This window comes from Leucoraja erinacea, chromosome 3 (genome assembly GCF_028641065.1).
Source record: "Leucoraja erinacea ecotype New England chromosome 3, Leri_hhj_1, whole genome shotgun sequence".
NCBI lineage: Eukaryota > Metazoa > Chordata > Chondrichthyes > Rajiformes > Rajidae > Leucoraja > Leucoraja erinaceus.
This window is the reverse complement of record NC_073379.1, coordinates 97,064,239-97,090,809: the sequence shown is the minus strand read 5'-3', so window position 1 is coordinate 97,090,809 and position 26,571 is coordinate 97,064,239. Positions and strand designations below refer to the sequence as shown.

At 40.2% G+C, this 26,571-nt stretch overlaps 1 protein-coding gene across 12 annotated transcripts in view; it reads left to right on the top strand.

Annotated features, from left to right (window-relative positions):
* The window catches only part of ppip5k2 (diphosphoinositol pentakisphosphate kinase 2), a 129,886-nt gene that overhangs the window by 75,881 nt on the left and 27,434 nt on the right, over positions 1-26,571 (top strand). For 5 of the 12 annotated variants that reach the window (XM_055633251.1, XM_055633255.1, XM_055633252.1 and 2 more), the window contains exons 25-30: positions 5,500-5,670; positions 8,375-8,464; positions 16,190-16,363; positions 19,347-19,416; positions 20,537-20,656; positions 21,456-21,518. In XM_055633251.1, coding sequence (XP_055489226.1) covers positions 5,500-5,670; positions 8,375-8,464; positions 16,190-16,363; positions 19,347-19,416; positions 20,537-20,656; positions 21,456-21,518 — 688 coding nt within the window. The remainder of the gene's footprint in view (positions 1-5,499; positions 5,671-8,374; positions 8,465-16,189; positions 16,364-19,346; positions 19,417-20,536; positions 20,657-21,455; positions 21,519-26,571) is intronic. The other 7 variants (XM_055633254.1, XM_055633253.1, XM_055633256.1 and 4 more) reach the window with 6 other exon arrangements.

Here is a 26,571-nt window from a genome sequence, read left to right as displayed (position 1 = left end):
GAGGATCATTATCAGGTACAAACAGAGGCAAGGGATTTTAATCTGGTAGAGAATTTCACTACCATGGTGAGTGAGACCTGGGCATCAAAGATTGAAAGTAAGAACAGATAGAAGGGACGTTAGAGCTAAATAGAAAAAATGTTGGAACAGTCAAGCAACACTGTATATTTATCAACATTTCAGCTCAAGCATCTTATACTTTGAAATACAATGACCATTATATTAAGTGCAAAGAGTGGAGAGAATATCCGATATGGAGGCAGACCAAATATATTATGGTAACAATTACTTTAAATCTGGCAGTGGGAAGAAAGTTGAAAGAGACAGAAAGAACAACATCTTTGGAGAAATAAAAAGTGGTTACCTGAAATTGTTAAATTCAATGTTAGGTTCTGAGGGCTTCCATGCAGACAGACAGTAGATGAAATGCATTCTCAGAGCTAACTTCAGGCACTATTCGAGCAATGAAGCAAGCTGAAGCCGGAGATGGCAGTTTGGGAGTGGGATGGAGAATCACAGTGACAGTTGACAGGAAGCTCAAGGTCAACCTTGTTGCCTAAACAAAGGTGTTCTGCAAACCAACCACCCAAACTGCTTTTGATTTCTCCACTGTAGAAGAAATCATTTCGTGAGCGCAAAATACATTATATCTGACCTGCCATATTACAGATGTTTGGGTAACTAAAATTCATCCTTGTAGAATTTGCATGTCATTACCCAAAGAATCGAGATACTGTATTTTCTGTTGTGCTGCTTGCAACATGTCGCCACAGATGGGCGCCATCTAAAGATGTTCAAAATATGTTTACATATTTTGTTGTGCTGCTGCAAGTGAGAATTGTTCTCTCTGGGACATATGACAATAAAACACTCTTGATTCTTGAGATATATTTAAAAAAAAAACAATCCCTCCCTGATTGAGGGGTCACCTGTACGCTAACTTGGAAGTCAAAGTCAAAAGTCAAAGTAGCCTTTATTGTCATTCAGACCTTGTGGTCTGAATGAAATTTTGTTGCCTTGCAGTCCTACATATAGTAAAAATGACAAAAACACACAATAAACAAAAATTAACATCCACCACAGTGGAAGTTAGTGTAGAAATAGCAGGGGCTATGTTTATATATTTCAATTGTCATTAGAAATGGGAATAGTGTCGGAGGATTGGCGTACTGCGCATGTTGTTCCATTGTTTAAAAAGGGGTCTAAGAGTAAACCTAGCAATTATAGACCTGTTAGTTTGACGTCAATGGTGGGCAAATTAATGGAAAGGATACTTAGAGATAATATATATAAGCATCTGGATAAACAGCGTCTGATTAGGAACAGTCAACATGGATTTGTGCCTGGAAGGTCATGTTTGACTAATCTTCATGAATTTTTTGAAGAGGTTACTCGGGAAATCGATGAGGGTAAAGCAGTGGATGTTGTATATATGGACTTCAGTAAGGCCTTTGACAAGGTTCCTCACGGAAGGTTGGTTAAGAAGGTTCAATTGTTGGGTATTAATGGTGGAGTAGCAAGATGGATTCAACAGTGGCTGAATGGGAGATGCCAGAGAGTAATGGTGGATGGCTGTTTGTCAGGTTGGAGGCCAGTGACTAGTGGGGTGCCACAGGGATCTGTGTTGGGTCCACTGTTGTTTGTCATGTACATCAATGATCTGGATGATGGTGTGGTAAATTGGATTAATAAGTATGCAGATGATACTAAGATAGGTGGGGTTGTGGATAATGAAGTAGATTGTCAAAGTCTACAGAGAGATTTATGCCAGTTGGAAGAGTGGGCTGAAAGATGGCAGATGGAGTTTAATGCTGATAAGTGTGAGGTGCTACATCTTGGCAGGACAAATCAAAATAGGACGTACATGGTAAATGGTAGGGAATTGAAGAATGCAGGTGAACAGAGGGATCTGGGAATAACTGTGCACAGTTCCCTGAAAGTGGAATCTCATGTAGACAGGGTGGTAAAGAAAGCTTTTTATGTATCGTTAGCTTTTAGAAATGTTTGAATGGTGCACTGACTGGCTGACATTTTTAAATTTCGTTGTACATGGTTCATGTTACAATGACAATAAAGAAACTATTCTCTATTCTCTGTTGGTGTGCTGGCCTTTATAAATCAGAGCATTGAGTATAGAAGTTGGGATGTGTAAAGACGAGTGGAAACACACTAAGTCTTCACTACTATTTTATTACCAAACACACACGCATTACTATTCATACACATTCCTGCCCTAGCTGTCCGTGGTCTTTCACCGGAGCTAGAGAGCGATCTGGAGGTGGGGAGGTTACAATTATACTGGTGATATGGGGAGTGGTTAGTAGTGGTGAGGTCACTGTGTTAAAGGAACATGCACTAGTCTACATCCTTCCCCTTGGAAACAAAGCAGTACAGCAGTGACAGGGCGACCACGACTCATACGCTACAAGCAGTTCACCACACACATAGTCAGGCAACAGTTAAACAAATTCCCCGCAACGTACAGGCGGCTTGACCAACCTCCCGGAGCGGGTACGCAACCCGCCCTCCCCCTTCTCCGCAGAAACAGCAGGAGCAGGAGCGGGCAACCGAGCCGGAGAACGGGCAGGAGAGGGAAGGCGTGGAGATCGGGGAGGGGAAGCTGGCACAGGGCCGGATACGTGAACAGGCGAGGGTGGGCTGGCAGTGGGGGAGCGGGGCACATAGAGCTGAGAGGGCAGAGTTCGGGGCATGCGAGGAGCGGCAGGCAGAGAGGAAGAAATCGGGGGGGCTAAAGGTTATGAAGAATCATTTCTCTGCCGCTTGCCGCTCCCATGGGAAACCTGTAACTGGCCCCAGGAGAATGCTAAACAACCTTGGGGAGGCTGATAGCGCACTCGGTTCACAGTACCAGTCGGACAAACTCCCTGATTCTGATACAAGCTCTTCCCATGATGATTCAAGCATTTCTTCACTGTTGGGTGCACCTGCACTGATAACGGATCCTTCCGTGCGTGTTACTGTGAATGGGGTGACCTTCCCAGCAAGGGTCGACACGGGGGCGTTCGCCAATGTTATGTCAGTGAGCCTCTTCAAACAGATACAGTCTGGGGAGAAGGTTACTCCCGGCAACTCCCGTCTACATGACTACGGGGGAGGTGTGCTCGTACCAGTCGGGAAGGCAACTCTTATCTGCAAGGTTTTGAAGGCCGCTCGGCCCTTCACTTTTTATCTGCTGGACACTGAGAACATCACGCTGTTGGGCGCACTTGCGTGCCAGGACCTCGGTTTGGTCTCCTTTCACCGCGATATCCACCAGGTGCGGACCCTCCTGGACCCCCTGTGTGAGTACCCTGATCGTTACAACGATGAGCTGGGCAGGCTGCCCTGTAGTTACAGGATCGTTGTCGACCCGGCTGTCGAGCCTGTGGTCCGCCCTTCACACCGCGTCTCCTTTGCCATGAAGGACAAGGTGGAGTCGACTCTGCGACACATGGTGGCCGTGGGCATCCTCAAGGAGGTGAGTGATCCCACCCGGTGGGTCTCCACCATGGTTGTTGCTGCAAAGAAGGACAAGAGTGAGATTCGAACCTGTATAAACCCCAAGGACATGAACTTTGCCATCAAGCGCCCGCACTACCCCATGCGGACGGTGGAGGGCGTCGCTGTACAGGTTGGCCCGGCCACTGTCTTCTCGGTCGGTCCTCGATGCCAAGAGCTCTTTCTGGCAGATACCGCTGGATGAACGTTCCTCATACCTGACTACCTTCAGCACACCCTTCGGCAGGTTCCGTTTCCTTCGTATGCCATTCGGGATCAATTCTGCCAGCGAAGTCTTCCAGCGCACCATGGAACAGCTGTTTGCCGGTCTGCCGTGTGCTATCATAGTCGATGACATCCTGGTATACGGGAAGGACGTCGCTGAGCACGACCTCCACCTCCGCCAAGTCCTGGTCAGGGCTCGTGAGATCAACCTTAAGCTCAACCCTAAGAAGTGCCGTTTCCGCGTCCCAGAGGTCAAGTACGTGGGCCACGTCTTCACTGCTGAGGGGCTGAAGCCCGACCCGCAGAAGACGGCTGCGGTCTCTGGGATGTCTGCACCCGCCGACGTGCCCAGCCTGCAGCGCTTTCTGGGCATGGTGAACTACCTGAAGAAATTCATTCCCGACCTCAGCGAGCTGAGTGCACCCCTGAGGGAGCTGATCAAAAAGGAACATGCACTAGTCTACAGGATGTAATGTTAAAATTGTGCAAGGCATTGGTGAGGCCAATTCTGGAGTATGGTGTACAATTTTCGTCGCCTAATTATAGGAAGGATGTCAACAAAATAGAGAGAGTACAGAGGAGATTTACTAGAATGTTGCCTGGGTTACAGCAACTAAGTTACAGAGAAAGGTTGAACAAGTTAGGGCTTTTTCTTTGGAGCGCAGAAGGTTAAGGGGGGACTTGATAGAGGTCTTTAAAATGATGAGAGGGATAGACAGAGTTGACGTGGATAAGCTTTTCCCACTGAGAGTAGGGAAGATTCAAACAAGGGGACATGACTTGAGAATTAAGGGACATAAGTTTAGGGGTAACATGAGGGGGAACCTCTTTACTCAGAGAGTGGTGGCTGTGTGGAATGAGCTTCCAGTGAAGGTGGTGGAGGCAGGTTCGTTTTTATCATTTAAAAATAAATTGGATAGTTATATGGACGGGAAAGGAATGGAGGGTTATGGTCTGAGCGCAGGTATATGGACTAGGGTAGAATACGTGTTCGGCACGGACTAGAAGGGTCGAGACGGCCTGTTTCCGTGCTGTAATTGTTATATGGTTATATGGAGTTCACCAGGCACCTCCTCACTGTGATGGAAGGCAAAAGTCTTAAGTCTTTGTCTCTTCCCTTCTTATTCTCCCTCTGCGCCGAGGCGATCCCGAAGAGGTATAAGTGAATTACTGCTTCACCTATAAGAATTATTTGGGTGCCTGATTGGTCGGAAGGGAAGATGTGGAGGAGCATTCATTACATCTCCTCTGGCTTGATGGGAAAGTGCTGTGAGAAGGAGCGGGTGCAAGGGGGAACCAGAGTATAGTAGAAGGAATGTTTCCTTCAGAATCCTGATAGGGGAGGAGAAGGTGAGCTTTCTAAGGTTTCTCAATTTCTTCTAGCCTTTCTCCTTCATGCTAGGTTCTACGTTAGTGCCCCACAACCAATTACGAGTTAACCACCAAGTGGAAATTCCCTACCAAAAAAATAGATCAATCTTAAGCCACAAATCCTGCTATTTTCCTGTTGAGTCAGATAGGGTTATCAGTGTAATTATTAATGTAATACTCCAACTTTGCAACAAGTTAAACTGAACATGGCTTAGGTTATTGCCCATCTTGTGTACATATAACCATAATTTGGAGAGTCTATTATTGCATATTATTAAATGGAGAAGTGTGCTTGTATGTGTTCATCAAGACTTTTTATGAAGCAGGTAATAATTCTCCTTTGCTTATTGGAAGAAAATACACAGAAATTGTTCTTATAAATGACAATGTGTCTTTTAATAATAGAGTGACACTGGATCCAAAATCTTCCTGAATATTGACAATGATGATGACTCCGTTTCAAGCAGGGAAGTTGCTGAAAAGTCAACAGTGGCGTTCAGGCCAATGGTCTCAGATCCCATTTATATACATCGAAAATCCCCACTGCAAAGGTCCAAGAAAATAGGCTCTGTGGAAGTAAGTGTTTTGAACTAAACTTTCTTTTAAATCTCTGGAGGTGTGTAAGAATGTTTTCTGCAATTGCAGGTGATAGTGTATAGTATTTTTGAAGGAAAAACTATTTAAGAAAAATAACTATTAAAATTCAATTTCTTGCCAGAAAAGGATATTTAACTTTTAGGCTATGGGCCGAGCATCGAAAATGTGTCTAGAATTTGACTTTCGTGACCCATCTCTGGGATCTACTTGAAATTTGGCACAGATTTAGATAAAATATAATTGAGAAGGAAGTCATATCTCGTGCCAAACGTTGCACATTAATTAATTAAGCTAATTAGAAAATGAGATCGAAAAACTAAGCGCCATCTCAACACTAGTTCAATGCTTATATTACTCCATGGGGAGCCTAATTCCGTGCTGCTGTCTCTTTAAACCATATTATTCTACCATCTCATATCTATATACTTTTAAAACTGTGTGGGTGTGTGTCATTTTGCCTTTGAAACGTATTTCCTCGAAAACCAGACGCAAAAACGCAGACATTTTTACATATTTCAGTAGGGATTTAACATGAGTTCAGAAATCCACTCCTTGGTCAATTATTTCCCCAGATTTTGAATAAAATTGTTCACAAAATTAAATTTTTTAAATATAATCGCCGCTCATCAGCTTCTGACGTCACAATGCCCACATGCCCACCAATCTCTGCCTCTGCCTCCCCCCCCCCCCCCCCCCCCCCCCCCCCCCCCCCCCCCCCCCCCCCCCCCCCCCCCCCCCCCCCCCCCCCCCCCCCCCCCCCCCCCCCCCGGCCCTTTTAAAAACAATCCCCCCCCCCCAAACCCCCCGCCCCGGGTGGTTGGAGCTCCCCCCCCCCCCTCCCTCCGACCCCCCCCCCTGCCCCCGGCCGCCCCCCCATAGCACTCCGGCCCCCCCCCCCCAGCCCCCCCCCCCCCCCCCCCCCCCGGCCGGCTCGGCTGGACTAAATATCCGCTGTTTTGCACGAGTTAGGTCACCCCCACCCCCCGATCTTTAAAAGGCGCAGAAAGATCGAGTAGGTTCTGCAGCAGACCCTACAGCTCAGTTCCGCTATAGGATCTTTGTTCTGCAGATCGCTCACGCGCGCTGAAAAAGCTTTTCCTTACTGTTGGCACAGCTCGTGAAGCCCCGCACCTCCCATCTCTCCTCTCCGGGGAGGCCCGATCGTCTGTCCCCCCCCCCCAGCCCAGCCCGGCTCTGTCACGCTGGTGGGTGCCCTTCCCTTAGCAGAAGTCGGCTGGTTCCCCTGCTGCTTTTCACCGTCCACAGATCGCTCCGTGCCTCGCTCGGGCCCACGCGAGGTTCCGCCCCCTCTCCCCCTCTCCCCCTCACCCATCTGGAGGGATGAGGGAAGGAGAGGGGGGAGGGAGGGGGAGGAGGGATTTTAATTTTAAAAACTCAAGAAATAATGAAACACATTTTCAGATAAGGCAATTTTTGAAATGAGGTAAATCTCTGTCGGAATATGTAAAATTTTCACTGTTAGCACGTTGTGTTTTCGAACACACACACACACAAGATCAGAGTTTTATGTATATAGATAGATATGACGTGAATATGACTGGAGTTTTATATATATATATATAGAAACATAGAAAATAGGTGTAGGAGTAGGCCATTCGGCCCTTTGAGCCTGCACCGCCATTCAATATGATCATGGCTGATCATCCAACTCGGTATCCTGTACCTGCCTTCTCTCCATACCCCCTGATCCCTTTAGCCACAAGGGCCACATCTAACTCCCTCTTAAATATAGCCAATGAACTGGCCTCAACTACCCTCTGTTGCAGAGAATTCCAGAGATTCACCCCTCTCTGTGTGAAAAATGTTTTCCTCATCTTGGTCCTAAAAGATTTCCCCCTTATCCTTAAACTGTGACCCCTTGTTCTGACTTCCCCAACATCGGGAACAATCTTCCTGCATCTAGCCTGTCCAACCCCTTACGAATTTTGTATGTTTCTATAAGATCCCCCCTCAATCTTCTAAATTCTAGCGAGTACAAACCGAGTCTATCCAGTCTTTCTTCATATGAAAGTCCTGACATCCCAGGACTTGACATCAGTCTGGTGATTCTTCTCTGTACTCCCTCTACGGCAAGAATGTCTTTACTCAGATTAGGAGACCAAATTATGAAGGACTTACCGTTACTGTGCAGCCGTTTACCGTCCTCTTCATCGCGCAGACAGCGTCCCCCGCTTTCCCTGGCCTTCGCTGTGTGTGTGTGTGTGTGTGTGTGTGTGTGTGTGGTGTGTGTGTGCTCGCGGTTTCAACGCGGACGCTCGATCCAACTAGGCTTTCCAGGCGACTGACCTTCAGCTTGAAGGTCCAACACACTCTTGGTGACTCGTGGATTATGTCACCCGTGGGATAGCCCCTTAACTTCAGATTTGAAGTGACATCTTCTTTGTCTGATGGAGTGCATACTTTTCTACTGGATAATGCAGGTTGATAAGAGCCCCAGTTGAGGCAATGCCAATTCAACTGCGTAATTCAGCCAATTATAATCATGCAACCTCAGTGCATATCCAAGATTTTTTTAATGTTTTGTAACTGATCCACCTCATTACTTAGTGAATGAGTCAAAAGGATGATTTATCATCAATATTCTGACACACCGTGGATCGCTCTTTCTCTTTCTTCAAAATTGGACTGTTGTGTTTTCAACAATGCATTGGCTTTGTTTCAGCATCGGATCAGAAGAGATGACACCTGGGAACCAACATGTCTTCAGAGAGATCAAACCTCTTTATCCTCTTTCACTTTAGGTACAAAACAGGTGAATATGGGTCTTACCACATCCTCGGTAAACGGTGCACATAATAATGTGAGAAATTTATTCTTCTGATCAAATTACAAAAATCGGAACACAAGTTAACAAAAAATGAAATCTCAGTAAAAATAGCTTGCATTGAGACAGCTTGTAATCTGACCCATTGAATCTTTGGGTCAGATTTGACGCATTAATTTTGGATCTACAACTTAATCAAGTTAGGCACTGGCTCATTTACATTTTAATATGTATACAGGTAGTGCTGTCTAACAGTAAGTGGCACTTTATAAAACATCTTTTAAAAGTCCATGTGCACAAAGTCAACGGCATTGGCCTCAACAGCATTCAATAAAGACGATGAGATTCATGATTGCATATTATTTGGCTTTCTTGACATGGTCTTGTCAGATGACTATTTTGTCCCTAAAAAATTGCTTCTAATAGCATCTTTATCTCAGAAGTGAAACCAACTAGCTTGATAAAGTGTTTATCTTTGTTATCCAACTTTAAACTAAGTTATAATATTTACTACGATCCAGTCCTGGGCATTGTCATAACTTTGAGGATAGGTAAATACAGTAATTCTGCAATTTTGCCCCAAGCTAACTCTCAAAGGAATCATCCAGACCAGGTGATTATTCTGCCTTCAGCTTCTGCCACAATTTCTGACTCCCATTTATTCATCAAATCCCAGTTGAACTTCTATTTATACAGCTGATATCTCAACCACATCAATTTTACAAATACTTTGACAACATATTTTTGTGTAAATAATTTTTGTAATTTATTTACAGGATGTGGGTATTGCTGGCTAGACGAGCATTTATTGCCCATCCTTAATAACTCATGAAAAATGTTGTTGAGCTGCTTTCTTCAACCTTTGCTGTCCTTCATGTAAAAGTACTCATATAGTCCTATTAGTGAAAGAGTTTCAGGAACTTATACCTAGTGATGATAAAAGGATGGTAATACATTCCCATGCCAGTGACATCGGAAAACCTCCTGTAGCCCCTGCTTCCTTATTAACCTAATGTTGTCCTGGACGAAATCGTAGTAGTATTGGATTAGGTGTGATTTGTTCATGTCAGCATAAACTATTCTGCCTCCTTGCAGAAATTAGAGCCAATTTTATCTCATGCCTGAATCTCCCCAACCACCCTTTCATTAAAATCCAGGGAACAATACTGGTTATATCTTTAAAAAAAGCAACACAAAAAATACAGATGAAATTGCATGGTAATTTGTGGGTATTTAGTCGAGTATTGTGCTGCCACTGAATTTTGAGCCCATCATACAAGTGCAGACTGCTGGCTCACAACAAATCCTTAAAAACAACATTCAGACTTCTGCATTCACACTAGCTCTCTGTTTTAAATACCCTAATTTGTCCTCATTACTCCCCAAAATCCAGGATGTTTCTATATACATTTCTAGTTTTAATGGAAATGAATTAGAACGTTGATTAATATGCGTTCAACTAGTGGATGAGAAGGGAATGGAGGGTTATGGTATGAGTGCAGGCAGGTGGGACTAAGGGGAAAAAAAATTTGTTCGGCACGGACTTGTAGGGCCGAGATGGCCTGTTTCCGTGCTGTAATTGTTATATTTTGGATGGATCAGGAAGAAGCTTGAAGGAGCCCCTTTATTTTATCTGTTTTCTTTTTGATCTCTCTTGGTGATTCTTCTCAGGACTAAGAAGTCCAGCAGGAAGGAACATAGGAACATTGAGATCATTACAATTGAGGCATAGCCAGATGGAGAAAGGGTTTTTCCCTCCAAACTAAATAATCTTCCTGCTTTACTGTTCCCACATTGTTCTGATCTCAGACTCCTGAAATCCAATTGATGTCCCACTACCCTGCAATCTTTGGCTTCTAATTCCTTCCTCCTCCGTCATATTCAGCTCTTTTGATTCAAGTCCTAAAGTTCTGCTTTCTTTAATTAAAGTGAATCAGTGTCTGCCTCAATGTAATCTACAACCCACAATTTACTTCATACATTAGTCACTCCACACTAACCCCTCGAATTACGTAGTGATGTTCTTCTATAGATTCTAGTCCACATTACTACCCCTCCCCCTTTCTCTTTACACTTTTAATAGCCCTGAGTAAATATCAAGATGTGTGCCTTGCACTCACTTTAAAGTTGTACCATTTGGCTTGAATTGCCCCCATTGCACACATTTCTGCATTAAATCTTTCCACTGATTAGTTGGGGTTTCTCCTTGTGTAACCACTCACTGTTATAGGAGAACTTGTTTGTTTCCGGGGTTTTTTTCAGTGACAAGGCCTTGCAACTCCTTTATCTCATGTCACATTTATTACATTGTACACATTGTTGTATATTTAGCATGACCACATCAGGGCTTGTGCACACTACTGCCAGCATTGTGACTTGCCATAATCTTCACTTCTGAGAAACTCTCTACAACTGTGGTCAAACTGACTGGAGAACTTGTTCTCTGTATTAATAATATTTTTTTTTAAATTTGATTTTGAAGCCAACTGTTTGTTGGTTGTTATCACCAAACTCCCCGTCAACATTGTTAGCAATTAAAACAATTTTTGGGGGCAAAATGCAGACAGTTTCTAAGGAATCTGGCACAGTTAATTTACTTAGAATGTCATTGGTGCTTGTAAAAGCATGTTCAACATTTGTAGTGTGGCGAGCTAGGGAATGTTCATATTCAGTGATTTAGTAGCATGGAAGACCCTAGGACTCAAAAGTTTTGAACTGATGTTACACAAGATAAAAATCTTTCCTGTGCATTATTCATCAATGCCAAAGGAATTCAGGTAAGTCCCAAGAGTGGAAAGGAGGGTTGTGCATTGGAAGCGGGTGTGTGAATGAGAGATGTCAACTGGAATTTGGTGGTGGTCTTTGGTGTTTTGCAGTTGGGAATGAGAGGTCATGGTTGTGATGGGTGTTGGAATGTCAGGTCGCGTTGGGAGATTAGCGAAGAGTATAGATCATGCACATGGTGGTGTGGAGTCGGGGTTGCTGGTGTTTTTGGGACGGGGTGCTTGAAGCACAGAACTGCAACTAAATTGTATTGAATCTTAATTATCTTGTTTTATTTCATAGAGATCCAGGATACCAAGAAGTCGTATTTTTATTTACATTCAATTTTTTAAGCAAACATGTTTTTACTTCCAAATACATTATTGTTTTTAATAAATGCAAACAATACTGCAAGGCAGCTAATATAGCTTGTCCATTATTGCCTTTGAGGCTTAGAGTCGTCGGATGTAGAAAACATTGGAGTAGCAGTTCTCTACCCTGAAGAACAACAAAAAATATGTTGCAATATCGTATTTGCATGGTCATTTCATTTTCCTCATTACCAGTCAAGAAATCGCCCTTCAGCCCAGCTTGCCCTTGCTGACCAAGATGCCCATCCACACTTGTCCCACCTGCCCACGTTTGGCCTTAATCCCTCAATCTTTTCTATCCATGTAGCTGTTTACGTCTTTTTAAATGTTATAGTTTGTGCCACTACTACCTACCACCTCTGGCAGCTCATTCCATATACCCACCTCCAATTTAGTCCCATGGCTTGTCATTGCAAACCTTTGAATAAAGGGTCTTTGGATTGATAATTAACAATGTACATAATTATATGAGGCACATTGATCACCACCTGGATGAGCTCTCTAAATCAATGTTGCTCTTAAATCTTTTGAACATGCAAATTAAGTACTTTCAGATATGTGTTTTCTAAGAATCCAGCTGAGCAATATTGTTCCGTTTGGAACAGGAAGGCCTGAGAGTAACATCATTTAATGGTAATTACTTGCCTAATTAAGTAGATGACATGACAGCCCAACAAATGCATCTCTATGGATTGGAATGATTCAAGGATCAGCAGCTTGAATTGCAACACAGTTGCAGTGAATGAAGCACGTGTCCTAGGAAAGCTGTAATTTTGAATTGCAGAAGTGAAAAGAATGCACCATTACAAAGTGGCGGACCTGGAAAAGTCTTCCTGATGCAAGCAATACTGTACTGTTGGAAAACTGAACATCCATATCTGGTTCTGTGGGATCATATCTCACCACTGTCTATAGCCACCTTTGGTGAAGCTTTTCTGAGTTTTGTCATGGCGTATAAGGTGTTCATCCAATTTTGCTTGTTCTCATTGGCCACTCACTCATCCTGATCTTTATCTTTTATCTTATTGTGCTATATCTAACTATGATGCTATCGAACAGATACTAGCAAATTAACAACTAAAGTGCACTGCAGCTAATATATTTTTTTTGGAGGAACATGAAGTTCATGAAGTCTTCCGACCTGTCAACCGGGTGTGCAGCGTGGAAACAGGCCCTTCGGCTCAATGCCCACACTGGCCAACATGTCCTAGCTACACTGGTTCCACCTGTCCACATTAAGCTCATAAATCTCCAAACCTGTCCTATCCATGTACCTGTTAACTGTTTCTTAAACATTGGGATAGTCCCTGCCTCCCGTGGCTGCCTGTTCTATACACCCACCACCCTTTGTGTGGAAAAGTTACCCCTCAGATTCCTATTAAATCTTTTCCCCTTCACCTTAAATCTATGTCCTCTGATCCTCGATTCATCTACTCTGTGCAAGAGACTCTGTGCATCTACCCGATCTATTTCTCTAGTGATTTTAATTTCTCTATAAGATCACCCCTCATCCTCCAGCGCTCCAAGGAATAGCGCCTAACCTATTCAACCTCTGTCTATAGCTCAGACCCTCTAGTCCTGGCAACATCCTCGTAAATCTTCTCTGTACCCTTTCCAGCTCAACAACATATTTCCTATGCTGCCCATAACTGAACACATTACACTAAATGTGGCCTTACCAACATCTTATAGTATAGCAAGTTATACAACTGCAACATAACCTTCCAACTGCTATACTCAATACACTAACTGATGAATGGAATTGTGCCAAAAGCCTTTTTTACTACCCTGTCTGTTATGTTCAAATGAAATGAAGCAATTGCCTGACTTTGACATGGGGTAGCTTTAATAGGTTTATAACAAATGAAAGGTTTACCAGAGAAGCATGGCCTGTAATTTCAATGAAAGTAGCAATGTGAAGTCATATATTACTCGAGTTAAGTAATACAGTGCCCTCCATAATGTTTGGGACAAAGACCCATCATTTATTTATTTGCCTCTGTACTCCACAATTTGAGATTTGTAATAGAAAAAAATCACATGTGGTTAAAGTGCACATTTTTTAATATTTTGGTTTCGCCATGTAGAAATTACAGCAATGTTTATATTGCTGCTGAAGGTACTGGCTCACTTAGCATTATAGATGCTTCAAATGCTGATGATAGTAGCAGAATGAATTCTAAAGTGTATAGACACATCTTATCTGCTCAAGTTCAAAGAAATGCCTCAAAACTTATAGGCCGGTGGCTCATTCTACAGCAAGACAATGATCCCAAATATACTGTTAAAGCAACAACGGCGTTGCTAAAAAATGGTCAATTCTTGAGTCGCCGTCAATCACCCGATCTGAACCCAATTGAGCATGCCTTTTATATTTTTTTCACACAGAGAGTGGTGAATCTCTGGAATTCTCTGCCACAGAAGGTAGTTGAGGCCAGTTCATTGGCTATATTTAAGAGGGAGTTAGATGTGGCCCTTGTGGCTAAAGGGATCAGGGGGTATGGAGAGAAGGCAGGTATGGGATACTGAGTTGGATGATCAGCCATGATCATATTGAATGGCGGTGCAGGCTCGAAGGGCCGAATGGCCTACTCCTGCACCTAATTTCTATGTTTCTATATGCTGAAGAGAAAATTGAAGGGGGTTAGCCCCCAAAACAAGCAAAAGTTAAAGATGGCTGTCAATGCCGACCTGGCAGAGCATCACCAGAGAAGACACCCAGCAACGGGTGATGTCCATGAATCGCAGACCTCAAGCAGTCATTTGCATGCAAAGGATCTGCAACAAAATACTAAACATGACTACTTTCATTTACATGACATTGGTGTGTCCCAAACATTTTGGTGCCCTGAAATGCAGGGACTATGTATAAACACTGCTGTCATTTCTACATGGTGAAACTAAAATGTATAAAAATCGCCTTTATTAAAATCTGACATCACAAATTGTGGAGTACAAAGGCAAATAAATAAATGATGGGCCTTTGTCACAAACATAATGGAGGGCACTGTATATACATTTGCTGTAAAAAAAAGTACACAGTGCTGGAATAACTGAAATAACTCAGTGGGGCAAGCAGCATCTCTGGAGACCATGGATAGGTGACGTATCCGGTTCTTCAGACACTGTACAATTGCTGTAATTGTGCAGTAATTTTTTATTGCCTGCTTATTGTGTAATGAGTGATTTGTTGTCCTTCCATTGTGTCATCTGTGAATCTCTAGTTTTTAGCTGACGGAAATATCATTGACATGTAAATGCAAGTTAAATGTTCAACAAGGTTTTCATTCATCTGAATTTAATTTGAAGTTGCATACTTCACAATTCACAATAGCACCTGGCATCACATTGTCCTTGTATCTTTCAATTTGTCTTTTTTTCCCTTTAGGTTTTATTTAGGTTATTCGTTAGGTTTGTTTTATTAGATTCATAAATTGATATATTTGGAGATTAACTGAGTATGGTAACATAGTCATTGTTTTTAAGATTAACATACAGATGAGATTTAAAGGCAGGATATAACAGGTATGAGATGTACATCATGGTTGTCCACTCTATGCTCACAGGTTGGATCTGACCCGGTTAGCCTTTAATATCTGGATTACCGTGCGTTTCCTCAATTTAAGACTAATTCCTTTCTTCAGACAAATTGTTCTATTAAGCACTTGTGCTCACTAATTGATGGGGTGTTATTTGAATCAGGTAGGCATTATGCTGGAGGTTTCCATTTCTGTGCCTCTGCTGCTGCATATCCTATTATTAATTTACACCAGCATCTCATTGCTCTGCCTCTCTTTGGTCCCCCTGCTTCTCAGAGCAAGGTGACCGATTTTATTTTTTTCTCTTTCTCAGTTTACCTTAATGTTTCAAGCAATGCTTGTTGTCAAATTAAAGCTGGAATGCAGGGGCCTCAATGTTTTGCTGTTTTTGGGGCTGATTCAGTCAATGACATTCATTCATTGGTTGCAACATATTAATCTAGCCCCCTGCCTCAGAGGTTGGACATCCCTGATGTACATAGTACCCAAGCAACATGTTTGGATCAGAGTATAATTACATAGGAGAAGAACTTGAAATTGCTCTTTTGATTTTTCTTTTCTTTTGTGAATTATAATCTGAAAGAGTATTGAACACAAAAAAAACTTCCCAACTAACTTAATTGTTATAACCTTATTTGTGTAAAGCAAGTAACTTCTTAGGTCTACTTGGATCATACAATTTTTGCCTTTATATAATTTTGCTAACTTCTGGATTAGTGACTTGACTCGCGTACCACTGCATTGATATGGATGCAGAGCCAAGAAGAGAGGCAAGAACCTTTCCAACTGTCCCTGCAAATAAACTTGCAGACTCCATTTATTTAACAGAAAATATTTAGGGTACTTTTTAATGTTTTATTTATCTAATTAAGGGAAATGTGTTGAATTTTCTGCATACGCTTTGGGATTGTTAGTTGCTTCTGACAGTGAATAGTTAATGATTTATGATACAGTTAGTAGAGATTTTTTGATTCCTTTGGATTAAATAAGTCTAACTTTGAATGCTTTGCTGTTGTTTTTGCACTCTTTCTCACCTCCAGGAAGAGAGCCCCCTGAGTCTGTCTAGCCCAGAGTGTAGTGGTACCTGGATGCATTACACTAGTGGTGTGGTTGCTGGGCGTCGAAGACGCAGATCAGGGGACCAAATCACTTCTTCCCCAGTCTCCCCCAAATCATTGGCTTTCACATCAAGTATTTTTGGCTCATGGCAACAGGTTTTTCAATTTTCCTTCATTTTTATGAAATTCACCATTTTCACTGTTCAAACATTCATCGTAATTCCTCAGGTCTGTCTTAAAAGTCCCTCGTATTAATTTTAACATTGACTCATAATTAACAAAATAGTTTAAATTGATGAAGTAAATGGAAACAGTTGACATGAATTGTTATCATTTATATTCAAACAACCTTAGATTAAATTAATACTGGAAAAAACACTTTTATTTGTAAAATACTACGAGATTTTTGATTATGTTTTGCTGCTTAATTGCTTATCCATGCAAGAAACTTATGTTTGCTGCTCTTGCATTTCTTTCTGCTATTCTTTATAGGTCTATTCTCTTTTAACTAGAATGTTGCAGTACCAATTTTATTGATAATTAGACTTCTTAAAACATTTGTAGCTGAAAATGTTGTACCAGAGACCAACAAAAATTAAAATGAGATATAGAACAGTTAGTGTGTAAACCAACCATTCTAAACAATTCCATGTTTTTCCCTTTTGGTGTGACCATAAAATGACCCTGTAAATCAGATTACTCCAATGTCCAAGTTAGCTATAGCATTGTAGGTAAACATTTTCAAAATAATTTCACTTAAATGGCTTGATTTAGTATAAATCTATTTGAAGAACGTTTGTTTTGAAACTGAAACAGGCTTAGCTCAAAAACATTTTAGTCAGGATAGTTTTTATATCAAGAAGCAAAAAAAATCTAATATTGTTTGTCTATCTTAAAAAAACTTGTTATAAGGAAGGGTGCAGTGGGATAATTAATCTTGTTCCTTCCATGATTTTACCATGAACCTTATCCGACATAATTAAGTTCCTAATTATATGTTTTTGTGTTTATTTCCTATTTTACAAGGAAAAGGTAAAACCAGAAAAACACAATTAACTTAAAAGATGCAAAGTCAAAGAAGTTATAATCTTCAAACAGAAACATGAGACTGCAAATGCTGGAATCTTAAGCAAAGAACAAACTGCTGAAGGAACTCGGCAGATCATCAGTCTGATGAAAGGTCCCGACCAAAAACATCATCTGTCTATTGAGTTTGAGTTATCTCCTGCCAGAGGTGCTGGCTGACACATTGAATTCTTCCAGCACTTGTTTTTGTACAAGATTCCAGCATCTGCAGTTCCTTGTGTCACCATGATGTTTAAACAGTTGCCATTTGACCAATATCCAGCAGCTCAGGAGCCATTATATCCCTCTTGACACTCTTGTTATTTTAAAATATTTTTTAAACCACAAATAGCTTTAGGTTTTCTCCTCTATAAATTTGTTTTATATTCAGAATCCAAATTATAATCTACTTTCATCTAAATCACTTATTCCTCTGCATTTTAAAACTTATTTCAGGACCTCGCATTGGTATAAACATGCAGATAGCTCTGCTAAAATGTGTACTTACATAACGCTAATTGGAAATAACACAGCTGATGGATTAGGGATTTGACTACTATGGTATATGCATATACTTAACACGGGCCACCTGCATTCAATTTAATATTTTTTTTACTTTTTATACTATTTTAATTTTTTTAATTTCCCCCCATATTTTGAATTGGTTGGTTTTTATTGGTCTCCGGATCATTTTATGCAATTAATGCTCTGGTATATTAGTGGTTGTGATCTGAATTGGTAATCTTTGCTATTTTATTTAACAATGCACCACTGTAGATTATAAATCTGATAGTAATGAGATCCTCGTGTAATATTCAGGAACAGGAATATGCTTCAACTTGTGTTATTACTATTCTGGAAGATCTTAATCTCTTAAAATTTCAAATTGGAGGTGCTGCTTAGGAACTTTCTAATCTTTTATTGTTTAATACCAACCTACATGGACTAATTTGCAGTGAACCACATTTCTCATTGATTTCTCTCTAATGTAGTAATGTCCAAAGTAATCCTAGGGTAACCTCACAGTGCCCCAAAAATATGAGTTTCTTAAGCTTTAGTCACTGTATCACAACATTATGTTAAGATATTTGCAGCGAATGCCGGAAGCACTGGTATGCAGGTCAGGCAGCATCTGTGAGAGAGTTCATATTTTTGGCTGAAGATCATTTTAAGGGACTTCAACTTGATATGGTAACCGTTTCTCTTTACACATATGCTGCCTGCCCTGCTAAGTGCTTCCAAAATGGTCTGTTTTTATTTCTGACAGTGTATTTAAATTTTTTATTTTCATTGAATGGTTAGTAATCATCCTGAGGCCTGCTTCCAGATTTGAAAATAAACCATGTTTTCAAGTACAAATATATATTTTTCTAATGTAAGTTATAACATATTTGCCATACTAAAATCCCAAGCTATCTACTGTAAAATCTCTTTTCATTGCCCTGGTAATAATTATATATTGATATATAGATCATGGTAGATATTGGCAACCAGCATTCTTCCGGTTAAATCAAGCTACATAAATTGTTTTTATGGAAATAAATTATGCAGCTGTCAGAAGAATGAAAGATGTTTATGTCGGGGCCCAAAATTAAAATGCAACTTAAATGAAAAGAGGTACTGCAACGTAAGACACTAATGAGGAATGTGCAACGTATACAGAACTCTTATATATCCACTGCATGGAGTAAAAATCTGTTCTCTCAAACACACTTGTCTGTGCTTTGTTTTCTCTTTACTGCGACTGGTGTTGTTTTGTTAACTGATGAAGCAATGGAGCAATATCTCTATGCTGTTGTAAATTGATATTTTCCCCATATGTTTATTTTACTTCTTCGATAATTCCACATTTCCTACGTCATCCCATTGCAAGGACATTATAGGTGGAATGGACTCATTTCAGGCTAAAGGACTTTGCATGATCTATCATTATCTTCACCCATACATTTCCACTAACATTTTTCATGCAGCTTATTAACATTAATTGTCTTAAGCAGATTTTAGTGTAAAACTGTTTTCTGTTCTTACTGCTTATTTGTTCATGTTTAAAATGCTGTTCACTATTTCTTTCCAGGTGCTTCCAGAAACCAGTACTATTATGCGAGGTGGAAGATCCTATTCAGAACAGAAATACAGTGGGCTTGGTAAGTGCTAAGAGTGCAAAGACTGGGAAATAATTTATTATGTCTCCACTTCCAATTATTTTGAAGCAAAATGATTAGTATTTAGAAATAAATTAATCTTGGTAGCTATCAGAAGGACTTGTAGGCAGTAAAGGAGAAAATAAAGGCAATTTATTTCTTGTGTTATGGCTTTTGTTGGTTTACTGTGAAAATTAAGAAAAGTCATGCACAAATTATAAATGCAGAATGAAAGTGTTTCTGAAGTTTCAGAGATATAAAAGATGTTGGTGAATTTTAAAACTGTCATTTGAAAGACTGCTGTCATGTGAGTAATTGCACCATTCTGACGATTTTGAAGTCACTTGCATAAAGCATGGGTTTGCAACAAAAGCCTTGGCTTGCATAGCTTGTAACTTGCTATGAGATTTGCTTTTTGTTGCTTTCGTACAGATGCAGTAATTAAAATAATCTAATATTTTTACATTTGGAAAGCAATTTATTTTTGAAGAGGAGTAGTTTATTAAATGGCTGTGCATAGTTTAAGAATAAAATGCAGCATAAATCTAGCCTGCATTTCAGAATATGCTATAGTGTGGAAAATGTAAGCGTTAATGTACAGAGAACAAACTATTTGAGTTTCCAGCTTTGGACTCCCACAGCAAAGTTTTTTGAAAATTTTGTATAAGTAACTGCATTTTCTCCCTCAAATGTGAATGGAATATAGGCCCAATATTTTTGTAAACACATCTTACATTCTAAGGATACTTGCAAATTATTATATACAAAATATAGATGGTTGACGATGAATCTGATGGATAATACATGGTGATGTCTCAACATTTATTTATAGCCGCATATAATGGAAAGGAGAAAGATATATCATGCAAAGGTGTCTTGGGCGATTAAGTTATTTTTAGGCCCATTTAAACATTGAAACCATTTGTAACGGTGCGGTATCTGATGGTGAAGCTTCAACTGTCTTAGTTGTGTACCGTAAAAACCTATGCATTTCCAATGGTTGATGTATTGCCATTCTAATAAGAGATAATGATCTTGTCATAATTCTAAGGCATGCTGCATGATTCCCTCCTTTGGAACAAAGAACACCTGGTTTGTGTGTGTTTTCTCTGACTCCTATTAGGGTCTCACTGTGCAGGCCTGTTTAGAACTACTGTGCTGGGGGGTTCCTCGAGTGCACCTAACCTACAGGATTATGCTCGTGCGCATCGTAAAAAGCTGACATCATCTGGCTGCTTTGATGGTATGTGCACACACCAACACAGCAAAAATCTGTAACCATTTCTTTGGAAAAATCAATTCTGTGATGACAGTAGCAGAATCCTATTTCTCCCTTTCCAAAACCTGAGGCTGTGGACAAGCAGCTTGTTCGCATGCATATACCATAATGGAGTTGTCTATTTACACTTCAGACATAGTCGTTACACAACAATTTTGCATTTAAACTAGATTTCAAATCGATGCACTTTAGCTTTAAAACATTCCCATTTTTTAAAATCACTAATCAGTCAACATTTTTGGACATTTTGCACAAATAACAATGGACCATATATAAAACTTGGTGGTATATATAATTTGTAACTTGTTTAAAAAGAATTTGACTGCAATGCTTAGTTACTGAATAATGTTCACTAAAAGGTTACAGGCCATTAATTCATAAAATCCAGTGGTGTAAAACTTGATTAATTCCTTGTAAATAAATGCATTTGCTGGCCTTTCAAATAATGCAGAATGCATGATCAATTAATGTGGTGGTGTTTGAAGCACAACTGTATTTTGGACAGAGCTTCTAAGAGCTGATGGGTGGAGAAATGGCAAATTATCTCCACATGTGAACTAATCCAGTCTTGCATTTTGCTGAAACATGCGTTTAATACTTGATGGTAGTCAAAGGATCTATAACAGCTGACTGTCTTGCATTGAGTTACTTTTTCCCTCTAAACAGTCCTGCATGCAGCCTAACAATCCTTTTTTTTGGGAGGGAGGGAACCCGCTTCTGCTAGTTGTTATAAATTTCAGGTACCTGTTTTTCTCTCTCTTAGACGCCACATGCAGTTCTGCTGTAAAAAGATTTTCTATCTCATTTGCTCGACACCCAACCAATGGTATGTTTGCTTTTTATCCCCTCTCCAGCAAAGTTTATCCTTTGCTTCAACCCCTTTTATTTGTAATGTTGGATGCAAACTTTTACCATTCACCTTCTTTATCCTCCCATTAGGCACATCTTGGAAATGTGTTGCATGGGACTGCAGAATTATTTTGTTTTTCTTTTCTCTTCCCTCAACCTTTTATTTTTCTCATTAAATTGCATCATCATTTCTAGTTGTTTCCGTGTTATATGTGGAAGTCGTTCTTGTTCTGTGCACTATGTTAGGGTACACAGGGTTTATATTAAATTATGGAAACAAAATATTGTATAAATGTTATTAATAGTGTATTCATAATTGCTTATTTCACATATAAATTAATAGCTGTTTTAAATTCTGTCTTAAATGACACATGATGGAGATGAAAACGATAAATTGAAAAGTTTCACACATGAAGATTTTCCAAAATATACATAACGATTTTCAACTATTTTACATCTTCAGCCTCCCCGTACTTATGTTAAAAATCTATATTCAGCTGTGAATTAGTAAACAAACTAAGTATTCGAACATGAGAAAGATGAGAATGAGAAAAGGTTTATTGATCCTTGTAGCTGCTGCTTTGACAATGCATGTATGATTACCTCAGCCATGACATTTTGTCACCCCACAGTTCTTGATAATTTTCTTTATTAGACCTAATGTTTCTTCAACATATTAATCTTCCAGTTGCTCTTAATCAATTTTTCCATTGAGCATACAGTAGTGATATAACCTGTTGAGGGTTCTTTGGATTTACAAATATAGAACAACCACTACTGTTTTAAAAGAAACAAAAGTGCTGGGGAACTCTACAAGATCAGGCAACATCTGTGGAGGGAAATGGACAGATATTTTGGGTTGAGACTCTTCTTCAGACTGATCGAGAAGGTTTGTAAAGAGAGATAGGGGTGGGGAAAAGCATGGGAAGTGATGGGTGGGTACGAGGGGGGAGGGATTAGAAGTTTAGAGATAGTGACCAGAGCTAGAGGTGGAATGGAGCCAAAAGGGTGTCAGACAAGGAAGGGAAGGAGGAGTGAAATATAGTCAGTGGGAGGGATATGGGTGGGAAAGGCAAGGGGAGGGATAAAAGAAAGATGGGGTACTCCATGGAGGGAGGGGTGAAGGATAAGTGGAAGGAGGAGGGGAAATGAAAGTAAGGGAGGATGGTAGGAGAAAGATATGCGCAGTAGTGCAAAAGTGGGTGGTAATGAGAAAAGGGATTAGGGAGAGTTTACTTAAACGTGGAGAATTCACCATTCAAGCAGATTATGAAGTGCTGTTCTTCCAGTTTATGGTGGCCTCGTTCTGGCCATGGAGGAAGCCAAGGACAGAAAGGTCAGAATGTGAAGGTAAGTTAAAATGACTAGAAACTGGGAGCACCTGCAGACTATAGCAGACAGCGCACTTGTTCATCATAATGGTCATCTAGTCTACTATTGGCCTCGCCGCATGATGAGGAGGCCGCATCAGGAACAGTAAATGCAATGGACAAGGTTGGAAGAGATGCAAGTGGACCTGGCATGAACATTGAATTCTCTAATTTAAAGTAAACCTCCCAATACATAGACGTCATCTGTTCATGTTCTTCCACAGATACTGCATGACTCATTGAATTTCTCTAGCACTTTGGTTTTTGCTCAAGATTCCGGCATTTGCAGAATTCCGTGCCTCCATTTTACAATTTTTATTGGTGCTCAAATTTCTAGAAAATGTAGATAATATTTGATCACTTGCATATCTACAACAAATTTTAAAGATTTATTGCATAATACCCAACAAGAAAATTAATTCCCAGTAAAATAAATTGACAAAATGCATAAATAGATGTGACATCAATAGTTTATCCTCTGCTTTACCGAGTTAGAAGGATTATTGTGACCTTTCTGAACATTCTCACCATGATTTAAAAAGTACTATATATATATACTTTTGAGTTTCAAACCCTTTTTTAGGTGTGAAAATGAACTGAATGAACTTTAACTGTTACATGGTAATACTTAATCTCAAACATGTTCGTGCAAATGGAGCAGTCTGGAATTTTGCAGTTTGATCAAAGTTCTACTCTTTGCATTATATCTTTGTCGTCATCCATATCACGTATAAAAGCGTTTATCACTTCTATACTGATCTCAAAGACCTGCCTTCACCCCCTTTGTTTTATTTATGCATTTCCATTGAGTGATTTATGCATTTCCATTCCATCATCCAAAAAGCAGTGTTATGGGCCTATCCCACTTAGGCGACTTTTTAGGCGACTGCAGGAGACTATGTAGTCGCCACATGGTTGCCAAATGTTCACGGGTGGTTGCCGGGGAGTCGCTTTCATGGTCGTGAGGAGTTCCCACATTTTGGGAGCTAGTCGTGGCCTCATTATGGTCGGGGCGAATTTTTCAACATGTTGAAAGTTTGGCGGTGACTAGAATAAAGCCGCCATGGAGAGTAGCAAGAATTCTCCTGCCGTAGGCGGGTTGCCAAGAGGTTCAGATTCAGATTCAACTTCAATTGTTATTGTAAGTGTACAGTACAGAGACAACGAAATGCAGTTAGCATCTCCCTGGAAGAGCGACATAGAATATGATTTCAATAAATAACGAAATAAATAAATAGGTCTTAGGTTCTTGTAGGTTGTAGACGGTGCTGACCAGTGAATTTCATTGGCTCATTGGGAAAATAAAACGTAAGCACTAGATTTCAGAACCAAGGATAGAATAGAATAGTTTCTTTATTGTCATTGTAACATGAACCATGTACAACGAAATTTAAAATGTCAGCCAGTCAGTGCAGCATTCAAACATTTCTAAAAGCTAACGATACATACAATTTAAAATATTAAAGATAAACAACTAAATAAATATCACGAACAAAGCACGCATACACACCCAACCCTCCATCCTTCTGTCGACTGACCAGTAATTAACTGACCAGTAATGTTAATGTCCGCTGAGCTTCACAGCCGTGTATCTCTGGCTTGTTAAAAGTTGTCTCCACTCCTTCTCTCCCCTTCTCCTCCCCTCTTATATAGGACTTACTGTACACTGTGCTTTTTAGCTTCTTAATTACAGCGCCAACCTTCCCGTTCATCGCGGTGTGTGTCTGTATCACATTGGCTTTGCACCGTGTGAATTTCACTCAGGCAGCTCTCCCCCCACTTGCCCTGTCCCCTGTCTGCATAACGGGCTGGTGAAGGAAGCTATAGGTTTGTGTGTGTGTGTGTGTTCCACTCTGACAGTCACCGTTCCAGATTTTCAGGTGACTGCAGGAAACTTGGCAGTCACCTGAAAAATCACCTAAATGGGACAGGCCCATTAGTCTCCACATGTATCCTAGCACATAATTAGCTTTAACTCTTCCGCTGATCCTTTCACAGTTTCTAGATTATTAAATTGCTGGCTGAATTTTCTTAAAGAAATAAACATTTTCTTTCAGTTATAGTTGGGAAGTCTAACAACATCGTCTTAGGTCACTTTCACCAATTCCTTTCTCTAATCTTCAACTCCATCTCTATTCTGTCATGTACTATATAGTAGTCATGCTAATTAATCCATGCTTTTTTCAAAATATATCCTTTTTATATCTCTAATGGCCTCCTATCCTTACCTATGTGATATAGTCCAATCCCACACTCATTATATGTAACTGTATATGTACTGACTCCAGTGATTATGTTCTCTGGAGCAATCTTTATTTTTAATAATTACATCAATTGCAGATATGGCTTTGATTGCAATGGGTCTATATCTGGAAAACTCATTCCTGTCTAGTGTTTGAATTATGTGACATGTTAAAACGGTTTTAACATGTCAAATAATTCTTATCTACGATATTTTAACCAGTGTAGCTCATTGTCAAATTTGATACGCTATCATGCCTAGAAACAATCGACTCAGATAAACGTGCCGTATAAAGGCAAGTATCTTTTGTATATTTGGTAATCATCACATCTCAAATTCAAACAGATATTTCACAATAAGAGGAAGAATGTGGTCATGTGGAACTAATTTCTCTCTCTTGGTGCACTTCCACAAAAAAAGAAAGTAACCATTCATATTCTGTATTTAAATTTTCACCTTCTTCTCATAGATTCTGATGGTGAAACCCAAAATTGGTGATTAACAGACGAGTTTCCATTTGAACATAAATAGCATTAGTAAGCCTCTTGAAAAATTAAGGTCAAACGTTATGTGTATTGGGCATACTAATCTGCTTTGAACGGCATTTAAGAGTGCGATTTGAAGTTGAAAACTTGGCACTTTTGCTTCTTAGTCAGAAGGCCATGACATAAAGTCCCAATATAGAGATTTAAATGTATAATCCATTGCTTCAGATAAGTTCATTAAAAACAAATCTAAATCCTCAGGTGAACATAAATGGTCAAGTTCCATAGTTTCAAGAAAGATCAATGAAGTTGTCCCCAGAGTGCTTGCCAAATTTATCATTTGACAAACATCTCCAAAACATTCAGGTCACCTTGTGGAAATTTGTTGTGCGTTGGCTGTTGCGTTTCCTGCATTGCAACTATGACCATGCTTCAAAAGCATTTTATTGGCTCTGAGTGCTTTGTGATGTCCTGAGTTTGTAAAGGGCATTAGTATTTTTTCCTATAGTTAAACTATATATCCAATGATTTGATCAATGAAACCCTATGCACCCAAACTGCCACATTTTGTACTTCTCTCTCTCTCTGAGTGATAGCCAGTTACTGAGTTAGCAATGTACTAAATGTCATGCTTTATGTAACCTGAACGTAAAGAAAGGAAACTTTGAAGGTATGAGACGGGAATTGGCTAGGATAGACTGGCAAATTATACTTAAAGAGTTGACGGTGGAGATGCAATGGCAAAATTAATCTTCGCATGGATCTTTGCAAGACCGCATCGATTCATCTATCTGACGAAAAAATAAAACGGGGAAGGCGGCTCAACAATGGCTGACGAGGGAAATCAAGGATAGAGATAAATCCAAGGAAAAGGCATATGAATTGGCCAGAGGAACCAGCAAACCGGAGGACTGGGAGAAATTTAGAACTCAA